This window comes from Strongylocentrotus purpuratus, unplaced genomic scaffold, assembly GCF_000002235.5.
Source record: "Strongylocentrotus purpuratus isolate Spur 01 unplaced genomic scaffold, Spur_5.0 spur5_contig_845, whole genome shotgun sequence".
Taxonomy (NCBI): Eukaryota; Metazoa; Echinodermata; class Echinoidea; order Camarodonta; family Strongylocentrotidae; genus Strongylocentrotus; species Strongylocentrotus purpuratus.
In genome coordinates, this window is record NW_022145552.1 from 1236897 (window position 1) to 1264488 (window position 27592).

The following is a 27592-nucleotide window of genomic DNA, read 5'->3' on the forward strand; positions in this document are numbered from 1 at the left end:
GTTTCAATCAGGAGAGAACTCTTCGTTATTTGATTAAATTTATATTCTCATATGGGCCAACTCATGGGCATAATTCCCTTTCAATATTTCACTTACTCACAATATCATCACTAGTCTCGTATGAAATATGTTAAATCTTCTTGCTAAATTTCAAATCACGCACTAGTATTTCTAGGTAATTTTTTCTCAGTAGGCCTACATAATTATGGTCGGTTCATTTAATTTTGATCCTGGACTTTGATACACTGTGTAGGCCTAAAATATAAATAATACATTTCAATCGAATGTTGTTGTTGTTTTTTGTTTTTTGTAGTAGGCTATCTTGCAAAGAATTATCATGGCACTTTGAATTGCCATATCGCACATCTTTATTGGTACGGAAGGTTTGTAGAATATTTTGCAGAAAATAGTTCATGCTTTCGCTCATTAATTCACAGGTTTTTATTAACCATTTTGAAATTTGTGTTTGCAAAATCCTCCATTCAGTAAAACTCATTTTAAAAACGTTCATTAGAAAATTATCCATGTTTATGGAAAGTCCTCTGGGAAATTGGATATAAACTCAAATAAAATTGTCATTGTTGACCATTAAAGGCATCGTTTAACAATGTTAAATCCGCGATGCGCGGCCCTACGTCTTGTCAGTGTATGTGATTTGGTGTTATATTGAAGCCCTAAAAAATTGCGCTTCAAAATGTTCAAGAAGTGCCTCAAAAAAGTAAAAATCTTTGAGTGTCCGGTTTTACCATAATCATTTTCCCCAATGGACTGTAGTGTTATGAAAACCGTTAGGAAAACGCAAAGTTTGATTTCAATTTCCGATCATTAATATCTTGAGAATCAAACAGGCGATCGACTTGGAAAAGTCATGGAGTTCCTAACTGACCTAAAGGTTTATAATTATCATTACAGCATGAGCTAAATCCAGGCTTTTGTTTCAGAATCTGAAACAAAGTTACCCAATCCATTTAAGTTGGTCTTAAAACTTAAAAAATAAGAAAGTAATGGATTCTTGATGTTGTTATCGACCAAAAACGAATTGGCAACTTTTGACGCATCTTAGGAGGTCCCTCCCTTTTGTTTCAGTACTAAAAGAAAATTCCACCAAAAATCATGAATTTCGATTATCTCTAAAGAATATTGTACATACAAGCACCCTAAATATAATTACCTCAGATGTGTCTTTAAACGAACTATATAATTTTTAAAACAGCTTATTTCTTCTTCAATAAGTAAGGAAACCAAAATTCATGACATTGCATGTACAGAGCAAATGAGAGAGGACCTCACAAGGCTACCCATTTGTGTTTCATTGGTTGCAACTTCAAAAATTCATTACCTCCATTGTTGTAACAGGAGTCTATCTACCCTCTTATTCTAATACAAATCACGTCTATATCGCTATTGTATCATATATAAAGTCCATAGCACCATTGAGTTAGGTTTTGTTTCGATTTTCTCAAACATTTCGTAGCGACATTTTTTCTCTCTCTTTACCGTTTGGGCAGACGTTACCAAACTTCTTTACAAACTTTTTTACTAGCTGCTAGCATGCAACAGATACGCAAACACTGAAGGCATTAAGTCAGTTCATAGATACAATCTGCGCATGGGCAGATAAAGGTCATTTGTACCAAAATGGTAAAACCCACAGAGATGAATACTGGATATGCGTTCACGAAAGTTATGTAACATTATTTATTTATGCACCAACGGTACATTCTATGATACGCAGGTTGAAGTATTCTTTTCAAGAGGACAAACAAAAGGTATTCATGAAGCACATCTAGGACTTTGGCAGTTATTATTCTAAGATGCTCAAAGTGGAACTTCTCCATGTGTAAACGATCTGTGGATATTTAGGGTCATTTGTACCATGTGCTATCTGTAAACTCTCGTTCACGAACATGTTTTTGCAAATTAGACAATCAATTAAAATAATCTTGATCATAGTTTCCCAAAACAAACATATATTTGGGTATGGTGGATTTTTACCTATCTAATTTCCTTCTGGCCTGGACTTCCCCTTCAAAGGCATCAATTAACAATGTTAAATCTGAAATGCATGGTCCCACGTGTTATCAGCGTCTTTGATATGGTATTGAAGCCCTTAAAAAATGCGCTCCAAAATGATCATGAAGTGCCTCAAAAAAGTAAATATCTTTGAGTGACCAGTTTTACCCTACTCATTTCCCCCATAGACTGCAGTGTGATGAAAACCGTTAAGAAAACGAACTTTTAAATTTCGATTTCCAATCATAAATATCTTGATAATCAGCCAGGCGTCGGCTTGTAAATGTCATGGGATTCCTGACTGACCTAAAATATTATAATCATGATTGCATTATGAGGTAAATCCAGGATTTTGTTCAGAATCTGAGACAAAGTTACCCAATCCCGTTAAGGGTATGGCAAAGTACGCTATTGGCCTCAAGTGACCCTTCTTCTAATCCCAGCGGGTCTCTCTCTATATCTCTCTCTCTTTATATATATATATAATATACTTCCTTCCTTCTTCCTCGAATTTATATATCCTTCGGACAACCCTTTGTACATCCCTTGGCCCCTTAAAAATGCTTTTCTGTTGCTGTTAATGCCTGTTTAGATGCAGGAATGGGTATTAAAGATAAATACCAGTTATGGTCATGCGATTGCATTGTAAAAGAAACGTTGTGGAATCGATCAGAAAAGGTTGATCATCTAGCATATAAGTACTGCAAGGTTCTTGAATCATCAAAATGATAAGAAATATGACCCAGTCTTCGTAAAGTTACAAGCACTGTACACAGAAAGATGTATATGGGACTATACGCACACGTGCGCGACCATTACAGACCATGTAGATAAACTAATTTACCAAATATATCAATTAGTAGGCGGTTTCCCGGCAACATTTTTATCATCACGTATTAGTCAAAACATATTCTTTCACATGATTGGTAATAAGAGCTTCCATTTCATTTTTTTGACATTGGGGCGTTTCCATTACTGGTCTTTACCTTTAAGTGGCGGAGATGCATTGTGGCATTTACATGTACACCCCTACTGAAGAGTTATGGAAAATGCATACAAAATGAGAGAATGTAAATTACATACCCTATGCTCTGTTCAGAGCATAAACATCCTATAGCAGAATATGGCTCACAGTTAGTGCGCCTCCATGTGAATAAGACCATCAGTTTAAATTCTTGTTTAAGATTGCACATGTCTTCTTAGTGTATGGTTATTGCTCTTATTCTGATTTACGACATTTCTAGTCTCTTTTAGGACCCAAAACAGCTGTGAAGGTAATTTCAGACCACAAATGTGTGATATTTAGATTAAATCCGATCATACCAATTCAGCTCCACTTAAAAAAAAAAAAAATTAACCAGCAATTTAATAACAATACACGGGCCGGCTGGTTATGCGTATTATAACCAACACGAAAAAGCCAACAAAAAGCCGACACTGGCTGAAATAAAGACGTATAAAGCGCTATCTCATTTTTTTAATGCCTGGTTCGAATATTTTGTAGGGCCCCTTAAAATATATTAGAAATGGATAAAATATGGATATTTTAACCGTCTCTGAAACCGAATTTGATATGCTCTTTCAGATTTGACACTCAGTCACACAAATTATCAAAGAGATTCGATCATACACAGTATGTCCTCCGTAATTATTTTGTGAAGCGCCCTCTATACCAAACCTCAAGTATCCTTTTAAGTAATGGTGTCAGGGGCAGACAATGAAATTGTGCCCCCTCCTTTTACCAAAACATGTACAAGTGAGGGGGGGGGGCGTTTTTTTTTTTTTTGGGGGGGGGGGGGGCGAGTCCCCCTCCCCCTGCCCGCCACTTCCAGCGCCTATGCCAGCCAAGTTACAATACATCTCCCATTATATCGAAATCTAATTACCATTGTTCAAATAAAAGCTGTAATCAAACAAGAACAGTTAAAAAAAAAAAAAACAACCAAAGATGGTGATCGATGTAGCAAAAACGGTTTGAGAAATCCTGCTGTATCCTTGATACAACATTAAAAATGTGATAAATTATCGTTGAGAGCTAGAAGGGTGTTCACTCTGTCTTCAGTGATATAAGTCAATGGCCTTATGGCTCTGAGCAGACGACATTACATATATTACAAGATACCTTATAATCATAACAACTTTGTTTGTATTAAACGAGAAAATACATCGATAATACATTATGATAATGGAAGTAAAACATTACAGAAAATACCAATCAGAAATTCATTATTAGCACACTAGATAAATACAAAGAAATGTTGAATTCAATGCAATTCAATAACAAAAATGGTTTATTAGACAACAAGTTTGAGTGTTTCGCAGCAATTACTAGCAGCTGGATTAGAAATAACATTACAATTCAGATTGCACATAGGAATAAACAACAAGTTGTAAACAAAATTAATGTCTAATTAATACAGTTCTTGGTAGATACATAAAAACATTTCAAAATATATTTATGGAAGAGTTAGGTATGATTTAATGCGAACCAATTGATAAGACTTACTACTCCATGAAATAAATTGGTAATATATTAATTGTGATTCAAAGCAAAACTATATAATTAATTCATTCGGGTATATTAGTGTAACTGGTAAAATGAAATCCATACAATTCAGTCCTAAGGCCACGATCACGTCAATCTCATGGCGGTCTCCTTCATTGAAATTTTGAAATGATTTGTCAACTTTTTTATAAGGTCTAATGATTTATATTATGTATCTATTTATGTATTTTAACTTGTGTTGACAATAATATTGTCATTTTATACCTAGTTTGTATATTACTTTTATTATATTTAAAAATGCAGAAGTAAAATGAACAAACAATGAAAAATTTTGTGGAGTTGAGTAGGCCTATTAAACGACAGTTGAAAAGATTTGTCAACTATTTTTGTCAATGTATAATTATTTAAATGATTCATATCTTGATATGAATATATCATGTATTTATCTCTTGTTACTAATAACATTATCATGTACCTGGTTTGCTTATTATTATTTATTTTGTTGAATTATACTAAAATGAAATCAAACAAACGATCATTTCTTTTGTAGGGTTGCATTGGTCGGCCTATTACACGAATATAAAAGAAATTAAAACAAATATTTCAGACAAAATCGGTGGGCTTCGCTAAACAGAAGGTAAAATATCATTATGTAGTATTATTTATATCGCCAATATTCTACATGAAATATAATGTGAAAGCGAGAAGAGTTGGAATAATGATCACAGTACATGTTGCACTAAGCAGTTTTCACCGCAAAGGGTTCTTCTAGACTAATCGGTTTTTACAAAATGGTACACGTCTTTTTGTTGTGGTCAGAAAGGATATAAAATCATTATCACCTTCTATGAAAGTATTGCAGAAAGTATACAAATTAATAATGTTTAGCACCGTTTATCGTGGTTACTCTGATTGAAAATTAACCTCCAAACAAATTCATAAGCAGATTTATTGACGTATTTTATTACAAAATCCCCTTTTCGTAATCTAACTTCGCATATTCATCATTCATTGCTTCATCCAGCATTGCCTGTGAAATCTGGGGGAAGTATTTGGCAAACGCCTCCTTGGTCTCTTCACGAGACCTGAAGTAGGACTTCGAAATGCATCCACTCTCATTTTCTATTAAAAGAGTAGTGTCTTTGATGCAAACAAAGCGACAGTCGGGAAACGCCACGCATCTGACACTGGTTAGAAAGTAATGTCTAGGTATACCATCACTGCTGACATAGATCGGTGTCATGCTGGGTTTAAAGTGGGCTATCTCGACACCTTCCTTGAAATGAATGCGGATATATCGGTACCACCCATCGGTGATACGATTGGCTACCATGGTATGCTTGGCTGGGTGACCATCGACCTGATGCAAACAAAATATGACGTCACCTTGGCGGGAAAACTTGAAACGCAGGAAGGAGTCATGGTACACAGGTGACTCGTCCTGGAAGTCGAAAGGAACAGCGCAAAACAACGGATTCCCGGTCCCGACGTCGACATAATGCCTGCTGCCCTCATTTGTCATATTGTGGACGATTATGGCGACGTGGTCGCTGGGATATCCGATGTCGCAAGCGATAAGCGTGACATCAAAATCCAAAGCTTTGAGGAGGAGATAGAAGCAGACATTGACCTGGTAACAGAGTCCGCCTATCTTAGCTTTGAGAATATCCTGCTTGATCTCGGCTACGGTAGGAACATGTCTCTTGTGGTGGGGCGTGGCAATATTTTTGACGTTCTGGAATGGGATGTGATGGAAATACGCTCGAATGATGTCTTCAAGAAAGTCCTTTGGACTTGCCTTGAGCTTGGTGGACGGCGCAGAGATTCCCAGGACATCTCGCACGAAGTGAAAGGCTTCATCCGATGTAATTATATTGTCATCTGTTGATCCCGACATTCTCTGAGGTAACAAAAAAGAAGAGAATGGAAAGCTATGTCGTTACATTGTATCAATAGGTCTTTTTTTATATTTAGACCTTGTCTTTCGGAATCATACATATTTCTCAACTCAGATTGGGGCTAATGCATGAACCTGCCCAACAAGATCGGAAATATCAACGCCTATCTTAGATAGAATCCAAGCGAAAAAAATATATTGATTTTCATATACTTATAGGTCATAGGTCCTGAGGAGGATATTTTGAATGTATGTGTGTATGTATATGTGTGAGCGTGCATGTGTGTTTGTATCATGTTATTTTAAAGTTTTTAAACTGTATAATTTATGTGTAGTTTTTTCTTTCTTTTCTTTTCTTTTTAAGGCCCCACCACAAGCAATTTGCTTCTAAGGGTGTCCTTTACCGTATTATGTTTACTATGTTACTCATTTGTATGTACATGTTTCATTTTTATGGTAAAAATAAACTGAACAATTTCAATTTCAAAAAATTTCAATATACGTTAACTCTTATCGTACCACAGGGCTAATCCCCATTGTGCCAGGTTGTTTTTGAGATAATCTGATTAACGCGATGGTTCTATGAATGGCGAGTGCAAAACACACAGCACAGCCCAATGAGCATGAACAATAACCGCTAGTACGAAAGTGTGCACGCACGCACATGGCACTCAATAGGTAGCGTGCATGCAGCCTCATGGCAGGCTATTAAAATGGGTACCCGGTAGGATGCGAAAGCTAATGTGGTTTGATTAGCAAGTGGCGCTTGTAAAATGGCGACTGGCTGGAATGCTCCCCAGGGAGTGGAGAATGTGCATACCTTGTGTGCAGGTAAGCCTGAATCCGATGACCGGGGTAATAATAATATGTTGTAAAGCGCTGTGATACACATGTATGTCTGTAAGAGCGCTATATAAATGCCAATATTATTATTATTATTATGAGTTAATGCGTGAAAATTATGGTGGCGCACTATTACTTCATTTATCCGGCCGCGCCGGGACCGGCGCCCATCCGGATAAGTGATATGGCCGGATATGAGAATAACCGGAGTGGGACACCATTTCTAAGAAAGTATGGTAGAGGCAGGAAGATGTAAGGTAGAGGGGTCTATTTGTTGTAAAATATATATTTACTTGGGGTTGTGGATGATTGTAAATTATCAGTAATGTCTTTCTGTTTGAACGAAATGAAATATAATGAAATAAAACGGAAAATTATTGTCCACGATGTTTCCGTCTCTTGTTGTTGTGTGGACGAGTGATTGTATGGTAGCGGTGTACCAGTACACAATAACGTACGCATGGGGATATGCTATGGCAGATTACATATTTGGTATGCTACTGAATTTTACATGTTTAACATCATGCTTGCATGAGACAACTCTTATATTCTCGGTTAGTAGTCATAAATCAATGAAATCAATATATCTTACATTGCCCGGAAATAAGAAGGGTGGGAAACACACGAAAATGCCTTGTTCGTGCAACGTTTTTGCGTGCATGCATGTATCCAGAGGGTCTCAGTCAAATATGGATATGTAAGCATAATATGCGTCACAAAGAAAACGCGTATAAATTAGGGGGTGTTTGTCTGAGATTGGACGCGGTCCGTGCGGTGCTGCGTTCAGGGGTTAAAAAGGCTCTAGGACCACCCCCGGATAACCACCCCCAGTCAACTACCCCTTAGGACAACGACCCCTAGGGCAACCGGCACCTTCTAGGACGACTACCCCACTGTGACAACTACTCCCGGGACAACTACCCCCAAGTAAACTACCCCTAGGACAACTACCCCCGGACAACTACCACCCGGACAAGTACCCCTTATGACAACTGCCCCCGGACAATATCCTAGGGGGTAGCTGTCCGGGGGTAGTTGTCCTAGGGGTTTGGTTGAATGGGGGGAGGGGGTAGTCGTCAGGGGGTAGTTGTCCGGGGTAGTTGTATAGGGAGTAATTGTCCCCGGGAGTAGTCGTCCTACTGAGGGTGATTGCCTTCGGGGGTGGTTGTCTTTAGGGGTAGTTGGCTTGGGTGGTTATTCGGGGGGGGGGGGGTGGATGTCCAGGGGGTAGGTGTCCGGATACGGTTTAAAAAACGTCCATTTTGGGCAATTTTCAAGAAAAAGGGTACCTTTTCGAAATCCTGCTGTTCGCGCTGATGTACGCATTTAAGGGTATTTTTTCTAGATCCCGACTTCGAATTGAATTTTGTCAAAGAAAGGACTTTAGATGGCTATGCATTAAACCTATTTGGAAGTGTACAGGTTGATGCTCTTGTTTCTCTATTGAAATACATTTTTAAATTGTGAATTTTACACAGAAGCGCAATTTGATACATTGTTAACAACTCATGTTTTTTGAGGGGGGGGGGGGGGGGGTTTCCACCAAAACAAACCCCCCAAAAATGTAAGGGGACCTGCGTACGCGCCTGCATGGGATTAGCATGGGCATGCCATTCTGGTAGGATATGTTCAATTACAATGAATGGACATATTCCTCTTTGGAATCTGACAATGATCATGGCGGTCAAAGGGTGTTAATTGTAGCATTATATAGAATATACGGCCGATCAAACGTGTTGCCCCTATCCCGCCAGTACACTGTGCCCAGTCATCGTGAGTTTGTGAGTAAACTGATTCAAAATTGTCAGAAGAAGGCCTTTTTCTGTGGAATGATGGGTAAAAGACCTCTTTAATCAATCATTAACCCACCAGCCATATGCCAGTATGCAGGCCTAATCTTCACAATGATAATTAGATTATATTCACTTATTAACATGATTTTCTGTGAAGGCAGGCCTAAATCATTTTGAAATAAAGCCTTCGGTCTCCAAAAACTTCACTTAGAGACCAAATGTTTGATTTATTCATCATTAGTGCAATAATAGCTCAAGGCCTACTGGTAAAAAAAGAAAAAATAGTTAATGTTTGAGTATTACTTATTTTCATGATTTCATACCAAGTTCTTCCATTAAGCCGTCCTTTGATTATTAATTTTTTTTTAATATTTACTATAAGAAATAGCATTTGTTCAGTACAAGTCCAAAATAGCAAAATCAATGTTTGAATATTCGAATAGGCTTATGAGTTATTTTGAAATAAACTTTTCAAGTCAGTCAAATTGGTGCAGCGGTCGCCAAACGGAATTTTAATTTTACATGACACTTATTACACGAATATCATGGTCACACAATTTGTCTATGTATTCCTATCTAACACCATCCCCCTATATCCTCACCATACTATACTTAGAATGTATGTATAAGAAAACATACTTGAGTAAGAACTATCGATTGAACTAGAATCACGAAACAGCAACAACTGCGAGAAATACAACATTCATTGCAGACTGGGAATTCCCAGTGACCTTTCGTCGTAGGGGAATCCCCATTAGGTCATCATGGTGACTCTCGCGCAGAGCGCGCGCACACACGTAGCAATTCTTCGATTGTGTATGTGCATAGACCTCTAACAAAACGTTCATGGGGTGTGTGCATGCACCGACTCGAATAACGGTAAATAGATTTTGTTACTGTTGATTACAAAAGAGGCGGAGAACGAGAGGCCATATTCGTCAATAGATTCATTCAACTGACCGTGCAAATGTTAACGGGTGAGTAGACACACCAAACGTTATATTTTTATTTTGTTATTTGTGTTAGTACGTTTTAGTATTATTCATATTCACATTCAGCTTCCTGGCTATATGAGACAACTGCATGAACGTTGTGTTCGCTTATCGATCATCGTGTTTCACAGTAAAATAGATAATTTATTATTTTAGGATTCTTTTTACCACCCCATGTTAATATATTGTTATTTGGATGTAAAAAACAAAAAAACGTAACTTGGCTCGTTGACTTTTTGCATTTTGTTGTTGTTCTTGGCCTGTTTTTGTATAGCCGGTAATTGACAACATGGTCAACAAGTTTAGTGCAGAGAAAACGCAAACAAAAATAACCGTGTAGAAAAAAATGAATGAATTATATTTTATTTATTGATTTCTCTATCTTTCTTGACAAAAAAAAAGGGGGGGGGGTGGAGTGGCCAGGATTTGTATACCGGGGTGTACAGCTGAAGCCTTTAAATCCATACCCATCATGATTTCAAGGGTCATATTGGTTTAAAAAAAGTACCCATGATCAAGACTTTGGATGGAAAAGCGAAATGATTTCAAATAATTATGTTTGCATGTGGGAATTGCACTTTAGCGAAAATATGGGTGAGCTGTTTTTATTCTGAAGAAAATAGTGATCAATGTTTAAGGTCAAGTACTAAAAGTGGGTCCATATTCATTTGATACATGTTTATGGATTTTGTGTTTGCGCAAACAGCAACCAGAAGTAGTTGCACCGTGCACCGTCTTAGACGAGCACTCCCTCCCCGCCCCTCTAAGGATGATTATGAACAAAGTATATGGTTGACATTTTGAAGCTTTTGAATCGTAAAAAAGGGGAAGTAATATTGATATTGTGGTTGTACAGAAGGAAAAGAGCGCCGGTGAAAACTTTACATACTTGCAATATAGAAATAAATGAAGAAAGAGGTAGAGAGAGAAAAAGAGAGAGGAGGGGTGTGGAGAGAGAGAGAGAGAGAGAGAGAGAAGGGGGAGAGTGAAAGAGAGAGAGAGAAAGAGAGAGAGAGAGAGAGAGACGTGCTAAGAAGTGAATCGTGAAGGAAAAAAGGACACAAGGGTCTAGATTTTGTGATTTTGTTCATAGGCATTCAAATAAGCGGATGATGTGAACGGTCTATAACTCTTAAATATTACAATTTAATGTGTCGACTGATCAAAAATCTTATGCAAGATAACATAGCCCAGCAGTTGTCCTTAGATCTACGGATAAATTCATTGATATTTTCCGTTGTTTAAAAAAAAATAATAATCTCACTTAAATCATTCATCCAATTATCCTGTCAGAATTTCACAAATATTGTTTTTGTGAAGTCAAAAATTGAATCTAATTTTAGAGCAATTGCACTGGCCAAGATGAATAGAAATCTTTTCCTTTTTCTCTGAATGATTTTTTGAAAATCTCTAACTAAGTCTCAAAACCTCAACTTTCTTTAAAATCATATACTTTTAAACTATAAATTACTTCTAGATAATCATTGTAGATAACATGTATACCAATTATGATAACTTTGTAGTTTGCCTTTATACATGTTGTTGAATGGAGTGGAATTTCGCCAAAGATGAATAAACTCTGCCAAATGAGCTTAAAACGTAAACTTTCTTCTTCACATCTAGAGCTTAACATATCCCCCTTGAACACGTAATTTCATTCGGATATGGATGAAAAGAGCGAGGGAGGTCGGAAAAATGGAGGAGGAAATGACACAGATGACACCAAAGAGGAAGAAACTATTCGGGCTGTAGACAACAGAGATACAGAGAATGGCGTAGACCAAAATGTGGATGATGGTATTAAGACAGAAGATCCTGAAGGTAGGTATATTCAGTGATCCGACTTGAGTTATCTGCGAATCTTAACTTTGTTGCAATTTATACGTGTATATAAGCTGTGCAATCAATTTTGCATATTATAAAATAAAAAATTGTACCCCGAACTGGCCCCATTGCTGTTCAGATTGTCTGATGTTTGTTGTGGTACTATATGAACAACACCAATAGTTCATTGATGTGCGTAATGAGGCCGCGATTGGCGGAAGGATATGGGAATAAAGCACTTTCAAGATGGCCACTTATACATGAACATTGTCTACAGTGATCTCTTATTTATCCGTTCATCTGATCTTTCAACATGGTGGCAGCGGTCAAAAGAATTGCCATATCTATTACTATGGAACTGCAGATCACATAGGGCCAGCAATAATCTTGAATGACTTATGAAAGATTGATAGGGACGGTTTTTGAACTGCCGACAATCACACTGCACAGCCAGCAGAGTAAACTCACAGCCGCGTCTCCAATATGACTTTGTGTCGGCGAAAGGTTGCGCACTGTACTATTACGCGGGCAACACTACGAGTAGACTAGTGTATTGACTATCAGACTATTAAAGCCCTACATTCAGGACCAGAACTGATGCGGAGGCAGAACCAGAGCCTAGAGGCTCGCCAGGAGCAGAGCCTAGAGGCTCGTCAGGAGAAGAGCCTAGAGGCTCGACAAGACCAGAGCCTAGAGGCTCGACCGGGACCGGGAACAGTACAGCTATAGGCCGCTACCTCGGACTTCCAGCCCTGCACTGCATTTTGGTTTTGGAACTAGCGTACGCCACTCGGACCCAGAGCGTCGTGTTGCGGACCGTGCAAGTAGATCCAGGACTGATTGCTGGACTTGGATCTGATTCAGTGATTGTGGAATGAAAACAAGATTAGACTCTTAATCAAATGGACTATAATCTAAGCAGACATATAATGTTTGGACTCGGTTTGAAACAGTTAAACCATAATTAATGTGCTATGACGTATAAAACTGGACTAGAATCTAGTCTAGTCTAGGGGTCTAGATCAAGACCTGGCCTAGATAGATAGTCTAGACACTTTTTTTTCTAGTCTAGACTCTACTTATGGATCTAGACTAGACCGAGTATGAGAATGAGTATGACTAAGAAGGTGTAACTTGATCAAAATCTACTGTCACCTTGTTCTATATTACTGGACCTGGTCTAGATCTAGACCAGATCTGGACTAGGTCTAGTCTAGATTTCTAGATGTGTTTACTTTAGACCTTGACGAGTCCAATTTCTACATGTGGACCTGTCCTAATTAAATGAATGATACACATCTCTTACATGTATGTAGAAGAGCTGATGTACTACTAGACTCTACTAGATCTAGATATAGTCTAGATCTAGTGGTAGACTCTACTGGTACTAGACCAAACAGTGGTCTGTGGTATCCCCTTAAAGCGGGTCCAGGACCAGTTGTCTATGTTAGACCAATTACACAAGGGGGTCCAATTGTCTATGGATCTAGACTTGATATATTTTGATACATTTGAACCTGCATTTTGAAGTTGTACATAGAGTCTATAGACCCTAGTGTAAATGCTAATTGCTCTGTAGGCCTACATGTCGATCTAAGTCACAATTCATGTATTACATGTAATTACCTGTGTAGTCCAAGACCCCATTGTAGAAACCAGGACCATGGCCCGCTATCCAGAGATGAAGTGGGACTCTCGGTGTGGTCTCGCTGAAGAATTCACGTTATTTCAACAGCGAATGGAACTTTGCCTTCTCGATAATGAGATAACTGATACTACAAAACAGGCAACAAAAATAAAGATAGCTCTTGGGAACGAAGGGTTACGCAGGATAAACGCCTCTAGCCTCAGCGCAGAGGATCAGAAGGACCCAGGCAAGCTATGGGCCCTAATCGAAGGCCAACTGAATGTCAAAGTGAACTTCAGGATTCATCGTCTCGAATTAATGCGATACAAGCAGATGTCTGGAGAAACGATCGACGAGTTCGTCAATAGATGTCGGAGTAAGGCAAAGGAATGTGAATTCACCGAAGGGGAATTGAGTGAAAGACTTATAGAGCTGGTGATTTCGTCTACACAACTCGAGTCATTTCAGAAAGACCTACTCGACAAAGAAAAAGGGTTCTCAGTTGATAAGCTTCTTGAAGAAGGCCGCAAATATGAGGCCATTCAAGTCGGTAAACAGTGCCTGCAGACGCTCCACACCATTGGAAGTGGGAACATTGATGCTGTTAGTCACGACAGTAGGCAGAAATGCAGGAACTGTGGTCTTTCACACCTTCCAAAGAAGTGTCCAGCCTTCGGGGACCTGTGCAATGCGTGTGGCGTCAAAGGACACTGGGCGAAGATGTGTCGAAAGACGAAAGATCCGGTCAAATCGAAGATCCCTCCTAGATGTCCACCATCACAAGACAGGTGGAGCTCACAGCAGAGACAGCCAAGAAACAGGCAGTATAGGTCTACATCCTTTCATAGCAGGAACCAGCGTAAGGTTGACGAAATTGGACCGGACGACACAAACCAACCGGACAGTGAGGAACGTGATTTCCACATGATACATATATCGCTAAACTCTATTGACTCGGAGCAGACCGAAGCATATGCGAGTATCAACATCATATGTCCAGACCTGAGGGGTCACCATCGCCTCAATGCAAAGGTTGACACAGGAGCCAGCGGTAATGTTCTGCCACTGCGGACGCTGAAGGACATGTACAGGGCTCGATGGAAAGATGTTATCCGTCCCACCACTACGCGACTATCTGCCTACGGAGAAACGCCTTTACGCTGCTTAGGCACCTTGATGATGTCGATGATGTATGAAGGGTCGCCTTGGGTCGTAGACCAAACATGGTATGTTGCGGACGTAAAGGGACCAGTCATTGTCGGACTTCCTACTTCCAGAAAGCTAGGGATTGTTACGATTCACACAGTAGAACAACAGATGGGCCTGGACAGTCCAAATGATCTTCCTCCCATCAGGTCAGCTAAAGACCTACAGGCGGCTTACCCAGACCAGTTTGACCAGATTGGGAACTTCAGTGGCAAGGCAACGTTGCACTTGAAGAAGGATGCAACTCCATCAATTGATGCGCCTCGAAAATGCAGCGTCCACCTGAGGGACAAGCTCAAGAAAGAGCTGGATCAGATGGAAAGAAACGGCATCATTAGGAAAGTTACTCATCACACAGATTGGTGCAGTTCCCTCACCACAGCCCTGAAGAAGGATGGGTCATTGCGAGTCTGCCTTGACCCCAAAAGGCTCAATCAAAACCTGAAGAGATGCCCTCATAAGATTCCAACTCTAGAGGAGCTCAATCCTGCATTCTCACAGGCCAAGTACTTCTCGAAATTGGACGCAAAGGCAGGATATTGGTCAGTCCACCTGGACGAAGAATCGCAGGAGCTTACTACATTCAGATCACCATTTGGAAGGTATTGCTTTCGCAGACTTCCATTTGGACTTTCGGTGAGTCAAGACGTCTTTCAACAAAGGATGGACACAATCCTTGCACAGGCGCCCGGCTGTGAAGGTATAGCTGACGATATAGCAGTATTTGGCAAGACTGAACAGGAGCATGATGATAACCTCTGGAGACTGATGGGAGTTGCACAAAAAGAAGGTCTGGTGTTCAACAGTACAAAGTGTGTGATCAAGGCGAGAAGCATCAATTTCTTTGGTTCACTGTACACAGACAAAGGCATACAACCAGATCCTAGCAAGTTGGAGGATGTCAGAGAAATGCCTACACCACAGAACAAGGACGATCTCCAGCGAGTGTTAGGGATGATGACCTATTTATCACCATACATCTCAAACTATGCTGAAAAGTCAGCAATACTGCGTGATCTTCTGAAGAAAGATGTTCCCTTTACCTGGCAGGAGGACCATGAGGAATGCTTTCAACGATTGAAATCAGACATTTCAGAAGGAAAGTGTCTACGGTACTATAACCCCAGTGTCCCAACAGTACTGGAGGTAGATGCATCGCTCAAAGGACTTGGAGCCTGCCTCCTTCAGAATGAAAGACCAGTCGCATTCGCCTCGAAGAGTTTGTCAGATGCACAATCCAACTACTCAAACATCGAGCGAGAGACATTGGCACTTGTTTTTGGGATCACACGTTTCCATTCATATCTGTTTGGCAACCGGTTCACAGTCTACACTGACCATAAGCCACTCGAAACGATCTGTAGAAAGCCCCTGGGGAGTGCGCCTCCAAGACTACAGAGACTTCTCGTCAAAATACAGGGCTATGATTGTGATATCCTATACAAGCCCGGAAGTCAGATGACATTACCAGACACACTCAGTAGGTTGCCAAACCCCAGAAAGAGAGGAGACGTCATCGTTGAGCTCCGTGTAGATGAAGTCATGGAATTAGACGAGAATCATGACACTGATCTGGCAAGCTTTACACCTATGAAGCAGACACAGCTGCAGAGAGAGACAGCAAGCGATCCGAACTTGAAGCAGCTGAGTAGAATTATTCACGATGGATGGCCAGACGTGATTAAGCAGGTTCCAAGCAGCTCAAGGATTCACTGGTCATACCGAGAGGAACTGGGCGTCGCCAACGGCATTATCTTCAAAGGAAGACAGGTGTTGATACCTTCAACGCTGCAATCAGACATCCTGGAGCAGCTACACACGAGTCATATGGGTATAGAGAGAACTCGTAGACTAGCAAGGGACACGGTATACTGGCCAGGCATCAATAAGGATATCGAAAACCTTGTCAAGACTTGCCCTGCTTGCCAGGAGAACCAGGATCGGCAACAAAGGGAACCACTACAACCGCACGAAGTTCCAATGACGCCATGGACAAAGGTAGCCACAGACCTGTTTTTTTCTTGAGGGAACTGAATACTTACTCATTACTGACTATCATTCCAAGTTCCCTGTGATCAGGAAAATGCACAGCACCACAAGTGCTTCAGTTGCTACCGTAATGAAAGAAACTTTCAGCCTCCTTGGAGTGCCCTCCGAAGTTATATCTGATAACGGACCCCAGTTCATTGGAAAAGCTTTCAAAGACATGTGTGAGTCATGGAACATCAAGCACACCACCTCATCGCCGAGATATCCGCGCTCTAACGGCCTAGCTGAACGGATGGTACGCACCATAAAGTCGATGATTCAGAAGTGCAAACAGACAGGACAAGATGTCCAAAAGGCACTTCTCCACCTTCGAGCAACGCCTCAGTCCGACCTGCCATCTCCTGCCGAGATGATGTTTGGGAGGCAAATGAAGACAACACTTCCAGGTCGCCATGACAGACAGATGAGCGATGTCCACGACCAGCTCCAGCGAAGGAGGGATAGGATGAAGAGCGACCATGACAGACATGTCGGCCGGGTACTGCCCCTCCTGAAGGTCGGCCAGAAAGTCAGAACCTTGCATCCAGAAGACAACACATGGCTGCCGGCTGAGGTTTCAAGAGTTTGCCCAGAACCAAGATCATATGAAGTGACAACACCCAATGGTAGGGTGTTAAGGAGAAACAGGTCCCATCTTAGAGAGATGCCGATACAAATAGAGACGGCAACAGCACCACCACCAGGGACAGAGCATCTTCCAAGAGAGGATGGTGACAACTGCACAACACCCGCAGGAACACAGGATTTCGATGGTTCAATCCCTCGTTCTGATTCTTTTGCCTATGTCACACGATATGGTCGCAAGGTTAATCCCCCATCTCGTTATCAAGAATAAAAACTTCATCGATTAATAGATTGATAAACAACAACTATACTTTATTTGTTAATGATTTAGCATATCCGGTAGAATTACATTGATGATAGTAAAACCTCATATTTGACATAAGGTGATTCAATTTCTTAATCAGTATACATGTATAACCAAAGTGTTTTATATAACTGCCACGCTTAATATTGGTTATCTTTCAACAGAAAATCTCTTTTGTATACAGAACCGAATTTAGCAATTGTATGCCGTGCTCGTGCATGATATTTCAACTCTCCACACAAATACCAGGAATTATAGTTTTGTTACGCAGATTTGTCGTATTGCTAAGTCCTAATTAAAATGGGATGAAAAACGTTTTTTCGAAGGAAAATGTTGTTTATAACTGTTTGCCAGAAAGCAATATGGTATCACTTCAGTTTATTCCAGCAAAAGTTATGTAAAGTATAAAAAGTTGAATTACATTATACAAATATGTCGATTCAGCAACAAAATATGCCTGTTATAGTGGAGGACACTATTTTACCATTCTAAAATTTGCTTTTCTTGTTGAAAGGTACTTGTAAGTTTTAGTTGAACAGTTTTTAGTACTGTGCTTCTCGAAAAAAAAAAGAAAAAAAAAGAATATGTTTGGAATGTTTCCTCCTGTTGAAATTTCTAAATTGTGTTACTGTTTTAGTGGATAATTTCCGTCATGCACAGTGCATATTGAGCAGGGAAGATACAACTGGTTAAGGAGAGCACTATCAACTTGTCATTGAAAGAAGGGGGATGTTGTGGTACTATATGAACAACACCAATAGTTCATTGATGTGCGTAATGAGGCCGCGATTGGCGGAAGGATATGGGAATAAAGCACTTTCAAGATGGCCACTTATACATGAACATTGTCTACAGTGATCTCTTATTTATCCGTTCATCTGATCTTTCAACAATGTTTAGATATTTTCTTTCGTATAGGGCCAGAAGAATATATAATCAAGACAATTGTGTATTAAATGAAACGGCACTAATATCCTTTGGCAAGATATTAACCTGCACTTGCTACTCTCCACCCAGGTGTTAAATGGGTACCCGGTAGGATGCGAACGTTCATGTGGTTGAACGAGCAAGTGTGCGCTTGTAAAATGGCGACTGGCTGGAATGCTCCCCAGGGAGTGGAAAATATGCACACATTGTGTGCGGGTAAGCTTGAATCCGATGACCGGGGTAATAATATATCTGTAAAGCACTTAGGCACATCGTTGGATCGGTGTATTGAGCGCTATATAAAAAAACGGATTATTATTATTATTATTAACATAATCAAACTAGTAAAATAAAATAAGACTTTTTATTCAATTCTTTGCTCATTATAATTCACCGAAGTGACAAGAAAAGTAGTTGTATATTTCTTCATCATTTGAAATAATCTGAGTACCAAACACAACTATAAATATTCGTTCGGCAATTGTCATCGTTTTAAATGAAAGATATGACTTTTTTCCAATTCTTTGTTAATAAGAATTCACCGATAAAATAAGCAATGTAGTTGTAATTCTCCCTATCATTTCGAATAATCTGCGTAAACTCTAAATATTTCTGCCATTATATTTATCATGGTATATTTCTTTCTTGATAAAGTGAAGAAAATGAGATCTTCAATACGGAGACCGATTCTTCTGAAAATCCATTTGAGTTCAAATTAAAAGCTTTGTCAATTCGTAATTTTTTGTATACATCTTTTTTGAAAGGGATTTAAAGAGGAGAAACAAATCATCAAGTATGTTACGTGACTTTACGGTCCGTTTTAAGATAAAGTTGAGTTCTAGGCATGGAATATTATTAAATTTCTAATTGGGAAAGATCAATTGTGTAGTAAATAAGGATTGGTATTTAGTGTGGGACTCTTGAATCATCAAAATAATACGAAATTGACTAGGCCTAGTTAAAGAGCATTTGCACTTCAGACATAAATAGGCATACATGTGGGACTATTTACACAATCACGTGGCATGAAAAGCTTGGTCCAAACACGTCAGGTATTTCTCATCATATTCCGAATTGGAGGGTATTTGAAGAGCAATCATCTTCAGGATATTTTTTTCTACAATGATAGTCTACCAGATTTACACTAAAAAGAAGAATATGAGAGCTCAGAAATTAGTTTTTCACCCCGATCAGAACTCAGAATAATCTCAACCTCAACTTCTTACCCTTTTCTAGTTTTGCCCAGAAGAGAAACCACTTCGGAGCAGCCGTACGAAACGCTGCCACCAGGAAATGACAATGCTCCACCGACGGAGGAATCCGAGTTCCAAGAAAATGCACGTCGTGTGGAAACGAAAGCAGGTGAAAGGCGCCTTTACTTTAAATAAGAGGGGATATATATAATTATCATGTCGGGAGTATAACCGATAATTATACATTATTTTAAACAGTATGTATCGAACGTGAAATGTTTACATTTCGTAGAGTAAACTCGTGGCAAATTATCCCCCCTTGAATTCGGCGTAGACCTGCATGGCGAACTCGTACCTCATTATAATTACGATTATATTCAATTATATTTGAATGTTTTGAACTGATATTGCTCTTTAGTATCAATCCCTGAACAGTTTTCATTAAAAAATATTGTGATTTATTCTATTTGGAAAAATCAATAAGAATAGTATAACATACTTAAACATGATTGTTGCCTATACACAATCCGGATAAAAATGTTAAGCCTTAAGAAGTCTGTTCACCTCTGCTTGGTTATTGTTCTGAACAGAGGTCAAGGGGCCAATTGATGAAGCCCTAGGGAAGACAGGCCAGACGAAAGCCTCAAATTCAGAAGAGCAGTCGGATCCTGATTCCAGTCAAGGTAGGTTTAAAATGACCATCGTTCTCAGATTTAATAGTGAATAGTGTTAAACTTATGTGGCATGTGGGCGATCGAGGGCGACCAAAAATTCAAAGTTGCCATACCTATTAATACATTGCAAAGTGGACATGCACTCGTCTGCATCCCTTCTCCCGTTTACTTTTCATTGATTGTAGAAACAGGATGACGTAAAATGCATCTGAAGGCTTAAGAGTACCGAAGAGTGACGTCATACTGGCCAAGTTTGGTCAAGTGTGCTGGTTCCAAATAATCTTGTGCTATACAATGGCGTGGTGATCACACAAGCACCAAACACTGAATTTGTCCTGCTCCAGTCCGTTGCTTGAATGATTTTGCGGTGAACCTCATGCACAGCTTTGTTTTTGGTATCAGTAACCTGGACGACGAGCGAATCTAACGTTCGCACTTCGGTGCTCTTTACTATAACATGTTTAAATATCCTGTTCAAAATTCATATCATCCATTCAACTTGTTTTTAGGACCGTCATGCTACCTTATTTACGTATTCATTACTTGCGCTAATATTTTCCTAGTGGCAAAATAGGTATAGGCCTATCTTAAAAGATACGAACTGTCACAGTTCAGAATAGTTTATTTTAAAACATTTCCATATAACATACCGTTATATAATGAACATATTCAGTTCTGCTAATGTTTTTTTTTTTTTAATCTGCAGCGGATCCAGGAACCGATCAAGGGGAAACATCTAGAACGGAGCAATATGAGGATGGCGTTTCTCCACAAACACCCGCTGATTCCCCGACAGAACTCGAAGGAAAAAAAGGTATGATCTAGTAAATTTATGGCAGTTTAGTATCATTTAGTATTTTTCGTTTGTATTCGCTCTTCTTAAATAACCAAAAGTATACTCTGTTCCTAAACATGTGGAGTAAGGTATGTAATATACACCAGTCATTACAAAACAAAATATTGCGTACTTGTCCTTTAAAAATAACTTTAAACATGACCAATCTGCAGAACTGATGACCAACCTGCAATTTCTGCCTTTGGCACAATCCAAGTCAAGTCACTATAAAAGTCTTTTAAGCAATATTTGATTACTTTCTTGTCTTCAGCAATCAAAGAACCTAGTAAAAAGACCCCAGATGCCCCAACAGCTCAATCTATCAAACGAAACAATATGGAGGACTCCTCATCTAATGGGACTCAAGAAGCTTTGTCCGGTTCAGGTAAGTTGGAAATAACTGAAAGGAATCAATGTTCAAGTAATCAATAAAAACGCTAATTATCATTTTCTGTCCCATGCCGAATTAAGGTGTAGGCTTCATCTGAAACCATCCCATGTCGAAAATTCGAACTGTGAACAAGGATTGCTAAAATTTCATATACATACCTGAGTCTTGACTTATCATTTCTGTCTAATACAATCATTAGATTGTGGTAATCTTAGAGGTAGTCGGTAATACCCCATCTCACTAGAAGACGATTCTGCTGCGACCCTCCACCCCCGGAAAAAAAGGTGGTGGATCGTGGCTTTTCAATCTTCTCCATCAAACCTCGAACCTTTCTGAAGCGTATAGGATCGCCACGCTAGGAAGCTATCATGAGGGTTACCAGATATAGCAATAATGTATGCCAAGTGTATTCCATTAATAAAGATGTTATTATGAATTACATTATCGTCAATAGTTCTATTGCGTCTGATGATTAGAACTCTGTACTTTACTTTACCCATTAGGAGCTGAGGGGCAACGGGAAGCGGTCCAAACTAGCGATGGTCATAACGTTACATCGCCATCCAAGTCAGTTCAACCCACCACCACCGGATCCGACCCATTGACAGACAACCGAAAATCTTCTCCTTCAGGTAATTTGTCTAAACAATGATTCATCATTCCACAGACAATTTGACTTCCACCTTCTTGCATGTTAAATTTCGATACGAAATTGATATCAAAACAAAATACTGCACGACTCCTGGACTCGAATCGAACGAAAAAGAACTTTGCTTTTGCGTAATGATAATTTTGTTTGCGGTATTACTTTTTTAATATCCATTTCCACATAATTATAAGGTATAAAAATATGCTCATCTGACGATAATTTAATGTATAAAACTCCTGAGCTTCTGGGGGCTCTATCCCCTGGACCCAACACCAATTTGTGTCTTGCCAGTGTCACAAATAAGGTATAAAAATATGCTCATCTGAACGTAATTTATTGCCCAAAACCCCTGAGCTTCCGGGGGCTCCGCCCTCTGGACCCCACACCAATTGGTGACCTGCCAGTGTCACAAATAAGGTATAAAAATATGTTCATCTGACGATAATTTAATGTATAAAACTCCTGAGCTTCTGGGGGCTCTATCCCCTGGACCCAACACCAATTTGTGTCTTGCCAGTGTCACAAATAAGGTATAAAAATATGCTCATCTGAACGTAATTTATTGCCCAAAACCCCTGAGCTTCCGGGGGCTCCGCCCTCTGGACCCCACACCAATTGGTGACCTGCCAGTGTCACAAATAAGTTATAAAAATATACTCATCTGACGATAATTTAATATATAAAACCCCTGAGCTTCTGGGGGCTCTGCCTCTTGGACCCAACACCAATTTGTGTCCTGCCAGTGTCACAAATAAGGTATAAAAATATGCTCATCTGACGATAATTTAATGTATAGAACCCCTGAGCTTCTGCGGGCTCTGCCCCCTGGACCCAACACCGATTTGTGTCTAGCCAGTGTCACAAATAAGGTATCAAAATATGTTCATCTTACAGTAATTAGATGCCCATACCCCTGAGTTTCTGGGGGCTCCACCCCTTGACCCCCGCCGAGAAACGTTCAGCGGGGCCTGCATGTAAGAGTGGGTTGATTTTTTTGTCTACCCCCCCCCCCCCCTAAAAAAAAAAAAAGTTTTTTTTTGCCACTGCCGTTGTCACCATTACGTACCAATATTTGGCTCGCAAAATTTCAACTTTGCCCCCCCCCCCCTAAGAAATCCTGGATCCGCGCCTGCCCATGCTCAAAGTCGCCGAAAAGTTATGCGCTTATCTGCAACTGTTGAAAAACCGCATGAAGTTCAGGATTTAGAATTCCTACATCAGACAATAGTATCACATCAACTGTTCGCTGCCCATTTGAATGATTTCTCATCCAGTGTTGAATGTGTAAAGAGTAGAACAAGCGAACTCAAACTTTTGTAATTTCATCTTTTTTTTAACTTCAAAAATACAAAAAACACGCAAAAACACGCATTAGCAAACTTAATGTTATTGAAGATTGTAAATCATGGATCAAATAATGGGACATTAAAACATGCACAAAATGATCGCATTATCCTAAACTATTGAGTTTTTGTCAGGATGTAATTTTTTCTGTAACCAACTCTGGCACACAAATTATAGGAAGGACGGAGTTCTAAATTTGGAAATGTGTTTGATGCACTATTCCCAATACAATCTTCATATAAAGTTTTTGATTTACACTGAAATTGTGCCGGTAATTTAATATTTTGTAATAAGTGTAAAACTGGTGCCTGGCTTCCGAAATTCCCCGCAGTGGAAGCGCGGTTTGGAGCACGGAACTTCAAAGCCAGGTGGAATGTTACACATCCCATTGTTACGCTTTAGAACTCACGAATACGTTTGAATAAATTACAAGAGTTTCGCCTCCTTTCTTTCACCTCCCTGGTTACACCACGTATTCTTTCGACAGGATAAGTTGAAAGAGGGCATAGGCCGTTAACCCACCCCCCCCTTAAAAAAATAAATAATAATTACAAACAATGGAAAATCCACTGCTGGCTATACTTCTGTATAGGTCTGCATTCATCTCTAAGGCTTTCGTTTCGTTAAAGGTAATACAAAGTTTTGGGAAATTTTGAAAATTGGGTGGATAGTGATTCTTTGCAATTTTGATATATTTGGATGCCCTTGTGGATTTATTAAAAGCATGAGAAAATTTAGCCCCTAAAACACTTCTGCTTTCGAGAAAAATGGAATATAAATATTTACCGGTGCTCCCGGTAAATTTTGATGAATTTCAAATAGCGCCTACGGCCGTACAATGGTAGCTGCGACCATGAGAATCTCAGAATATGTAGTTGTAATATATAATTTCCAAACGGGAATAACTAATCGGTCGAATTTAGTCTAATAGTGTGTGTGTGTGTGTATTTGGTTTTTACAGACGTGTATCAATCAGATATGATTATTTACGTCTGGGGACCGACCTTTAACGTCACCATCCGAAAGACGTGACTCAGTTTCGAACCTGCGTCCTCTGCTGAATCAGTTTGTAACTTCCACTGTAAGCTGGATTACAGGCGCACGCCACAACGCCTAGTTTAGCTTAATTAATAGCTTAATTAATATATTGGCCTTGAGAGGGAGCTATGCAACATAAAGAGTTTATTATTTACAACTTCATACATTTAGACTCGATTTCAACTGCGACAACGATCACTGAATGTTGTAGGATAGCATAATGCTTCCAATATGTTAATTTGAACCAAATTCATGACCCCATACCAAAACTTTCTATTTCCTTTAAGCTTCTATACTTTTGAGCCGTATTCCTCGTGTATTTGTAAGCAGTAAACATTAATGTATACTATTTTACAAGTCGTCATTTTTTCTTAACATTTAAGGTGGAATACCCGACAGCAAACTTGAAAAGCTGGCCAAGGCTCTTCCGGGTGAGGAGTATAGAAATGCTTGTTCGCTAGGTCAGAATCTCGGGTTCAGCCTTACAAAACTAAATGGGTATTGTGGATATGGTGGTAAACCAAAAGATAGTTCTGGAATCTTGCGCATGTTACGGGACTGGAAAGAGAAGACCCGTGATGAAAAGCAGCTATCTGGTTTGCTGGAGGCGCTAAATAAAGCAAACCTGAAACACCTGGCAGGAGACTTGCGTTCACAAGAAGGTATGAAGTTTCAATAGTTATCTTCTTTCTGCTGCTTAGATAACCATCAAAATGATCGAATAGGTCATTAAACAAATCTACCCAAGGCAATTTCAACATCCTTGTGCGTCACCTATTAAACTAAATGTACAAGGATGACAACATATTAGTGAGAACATGATTTCTATAGGCAACACAGAGTAATCGATGATTATTGATAAGTTGCATATTAAGTTATGTTTAATTACATGTAGCTCATACTCCGAAGTCAATAACCTTTTATTTAATTCGAATTGTACCGGATATCCATTTCGACCGTAAAGATGTCTCTGCTCCTAATACTTACACTTCGAACATAACTAGACCATGTCACTTCGGTTTAACTATGGGGGTCCCGGAGACAGCATTATGGTAAACAGTTCTATTGCGTCTGATGATAAGAACTCTACTTTACCCATTAGGAGCTGAGGTGCAACGGGAAGCGGTCCAAACTAGCGATGGTGATAGTGTTACATCGCCATCCAAGTCAGTTCAACCCACCACCACCGGATCCGACCCATTGACAGACAACCGAAAATCTTCTCCTTCAGGTAATTTGTCTAAACAATGATTCATCATTCCACAGACAATTTGACTTCCACCTTCTTGCATGTTAAATTTCGATACAAAATTGATATCAAAACAAAATACTGCACGACTCCTGGACTCGAATCGAACGAGAAAGAACTTTGCTTTTGCGTAATGATAATTTTTTTGCGGTATGATTTATATGAACAAACTCTCGGCATTCGCGTTGTTTTGTTCTTACTTTATCCATTGTCACATATAATTATAAACATGTAATTTCTACATGTATCATATCAGCACAGGTTATTCTTGTTTCGCCTTTGAAATACTTCAGTCATAAATGTCATTTAGATACTCCTACCTATTTCATAAAACAAATGTTGACAAGCTCATACCTCTCCTTTCAATTATATTTTTCTTTTTTAATCACATCACATTACATTTTTTTTCTATCAGTGGTTCCAGGAGCTGGACCTAACCCCAACAAGGAAGATGCTCCTCGTGAAAGTTCTGGGAAGACAGATAAAGAGGAAAGTAATGAACCACAGATAGCAGGATCCTCTTCCAAACCGAAAGACACCAAACCAGAGACAGGTGCGATGCAATGAAAGAATAGGAATAAGTTTGATAATTATTAGTGGGCTAGCTAGTACAGGGTATTTGATGTTCCGTACGTTACCAAGTCATAAATTTACTTTGTATGTGTCATTTTACTTCACTTTTTCTGATCCGAGCTCTAGTAGGGTTAAATATATTTACAATATGAAGACGTATCCTTTCATGTCCATAAGGATATTTAAAACATGCGAGCTGTGAACAAGGATTTGCAAAAACACTTTAGTTACCTGGGTAATGACTTATCATTTCTTTATAACTCAGTCATCATCGTATGGTAATCTTAGAGGTAATATCCTCATCTCTCTATCAGACTATTCTGCTGTGATCCCCCTAGAATCTCTAATAAGGTTAAATACTTGATACAAAATAAAGACTTATCCTTACATCTCCATAATAATTTATCACAAATTCGAGCTGAGAACAAGGATCTGCTAAAAAAAACATTACGCACCTGAGTAATGACTTATCATTTTTATGATACAATCATCGGATTATGGTAAGCTATTAAGAGGTGTTCGGTAATATCCCCATCTCACTAGAACGCGATTTTGCTGTGATCCCCAAAATCAACATTACATACTTTTTTTTCCCTCAGTGGAGCAAGAAGCGGATCCTGGCCCTGACACTAAAGGCACTCTTCTTGAGCGTTCTGTAAAGACATATAAAGAGGAAAAGGGAGAACCACAGACAACTGATTCCTCTTCCAAACCCAAAGAACCCAAACCAAAGACAGGTGCGATGCAATGGATGAATATGGATTGATTTGATAATTATTAGTGGGCAAGTACAATGTATTTGATATCCCGTACGTTGCCAAGTTATGAATTTAAATTGTTTGTGTCATTTCACTTCACTTTTTCTGATCCGAGCTCTATATTGATACAATATGAATACGTATCCCTACACCTCCATGAGGATATATTTTGAGGACAACTTTGAGCTTTGAACAAGAATTTGTTAAAATACATTACATACCTGAGTAATGACTTATCATCTCATCAGATTGTGGTAATCTTAGAGGTAGGTGTACCCATCTAACTAGAAGGTGATTCTGCCGTGATTCCCCTAAAATCGACGTTTCATTATTATTTCTTGCA

The 27592-nt window shown here is 39.3% G+C and overlaps 2 protein-coding genes across 2 annotated transcripts; one reads left to right on the forward strand and one right to left on the reverse strand.

Annotated features, from left to right (window-relative positions):
- Positions 1–4863: 4863 nt before the first annotated feature.
- On the reverse strand, positions 4864–7925 carry LOC100893523. The gene is made up of 2 exons (XM_030991964.1): positions 7852–7925; positions 4864–6419 (listed from the first exon to the last, which is right to left on the reverse strand). Exons 1-2 carry the CDS (start codon positions 7918–7920, stop codon positions 5484–5486), a joined length of 1005 nt encoding a protein of 334 aa, XP_030847824.1. The 5' UTR covers positions 7921–7925; the 3' UTR covers positions 4864–5483.
- A 1974-nt stretch (positions 7926–9899) lies between these two features.
- On the forward strand, positions 9900–25348 carry LOC100888167. Its single transcript, XM_030991250.1, has 8 exons — positions 9900–10029; positions 11668–11865; positions 19782–19907; positions 20329–20421; positions 21119–21226; positions 21519–21632; positions 22142–22270; positions 25053–25348. The coding sequence occupies exons 2-8, from the start codon at positions 11709–11711 to the stop codon at positions 25346–25348; spliced, it is 1023 nt and encodes a 340-aa protein (XP_030847110.1). The 5' UTR covers positions 9900–10029; positions 11668–11708.
- The last annotated feature ends 2244 nt before the right edge of the window (positions 25349–27592 follow it).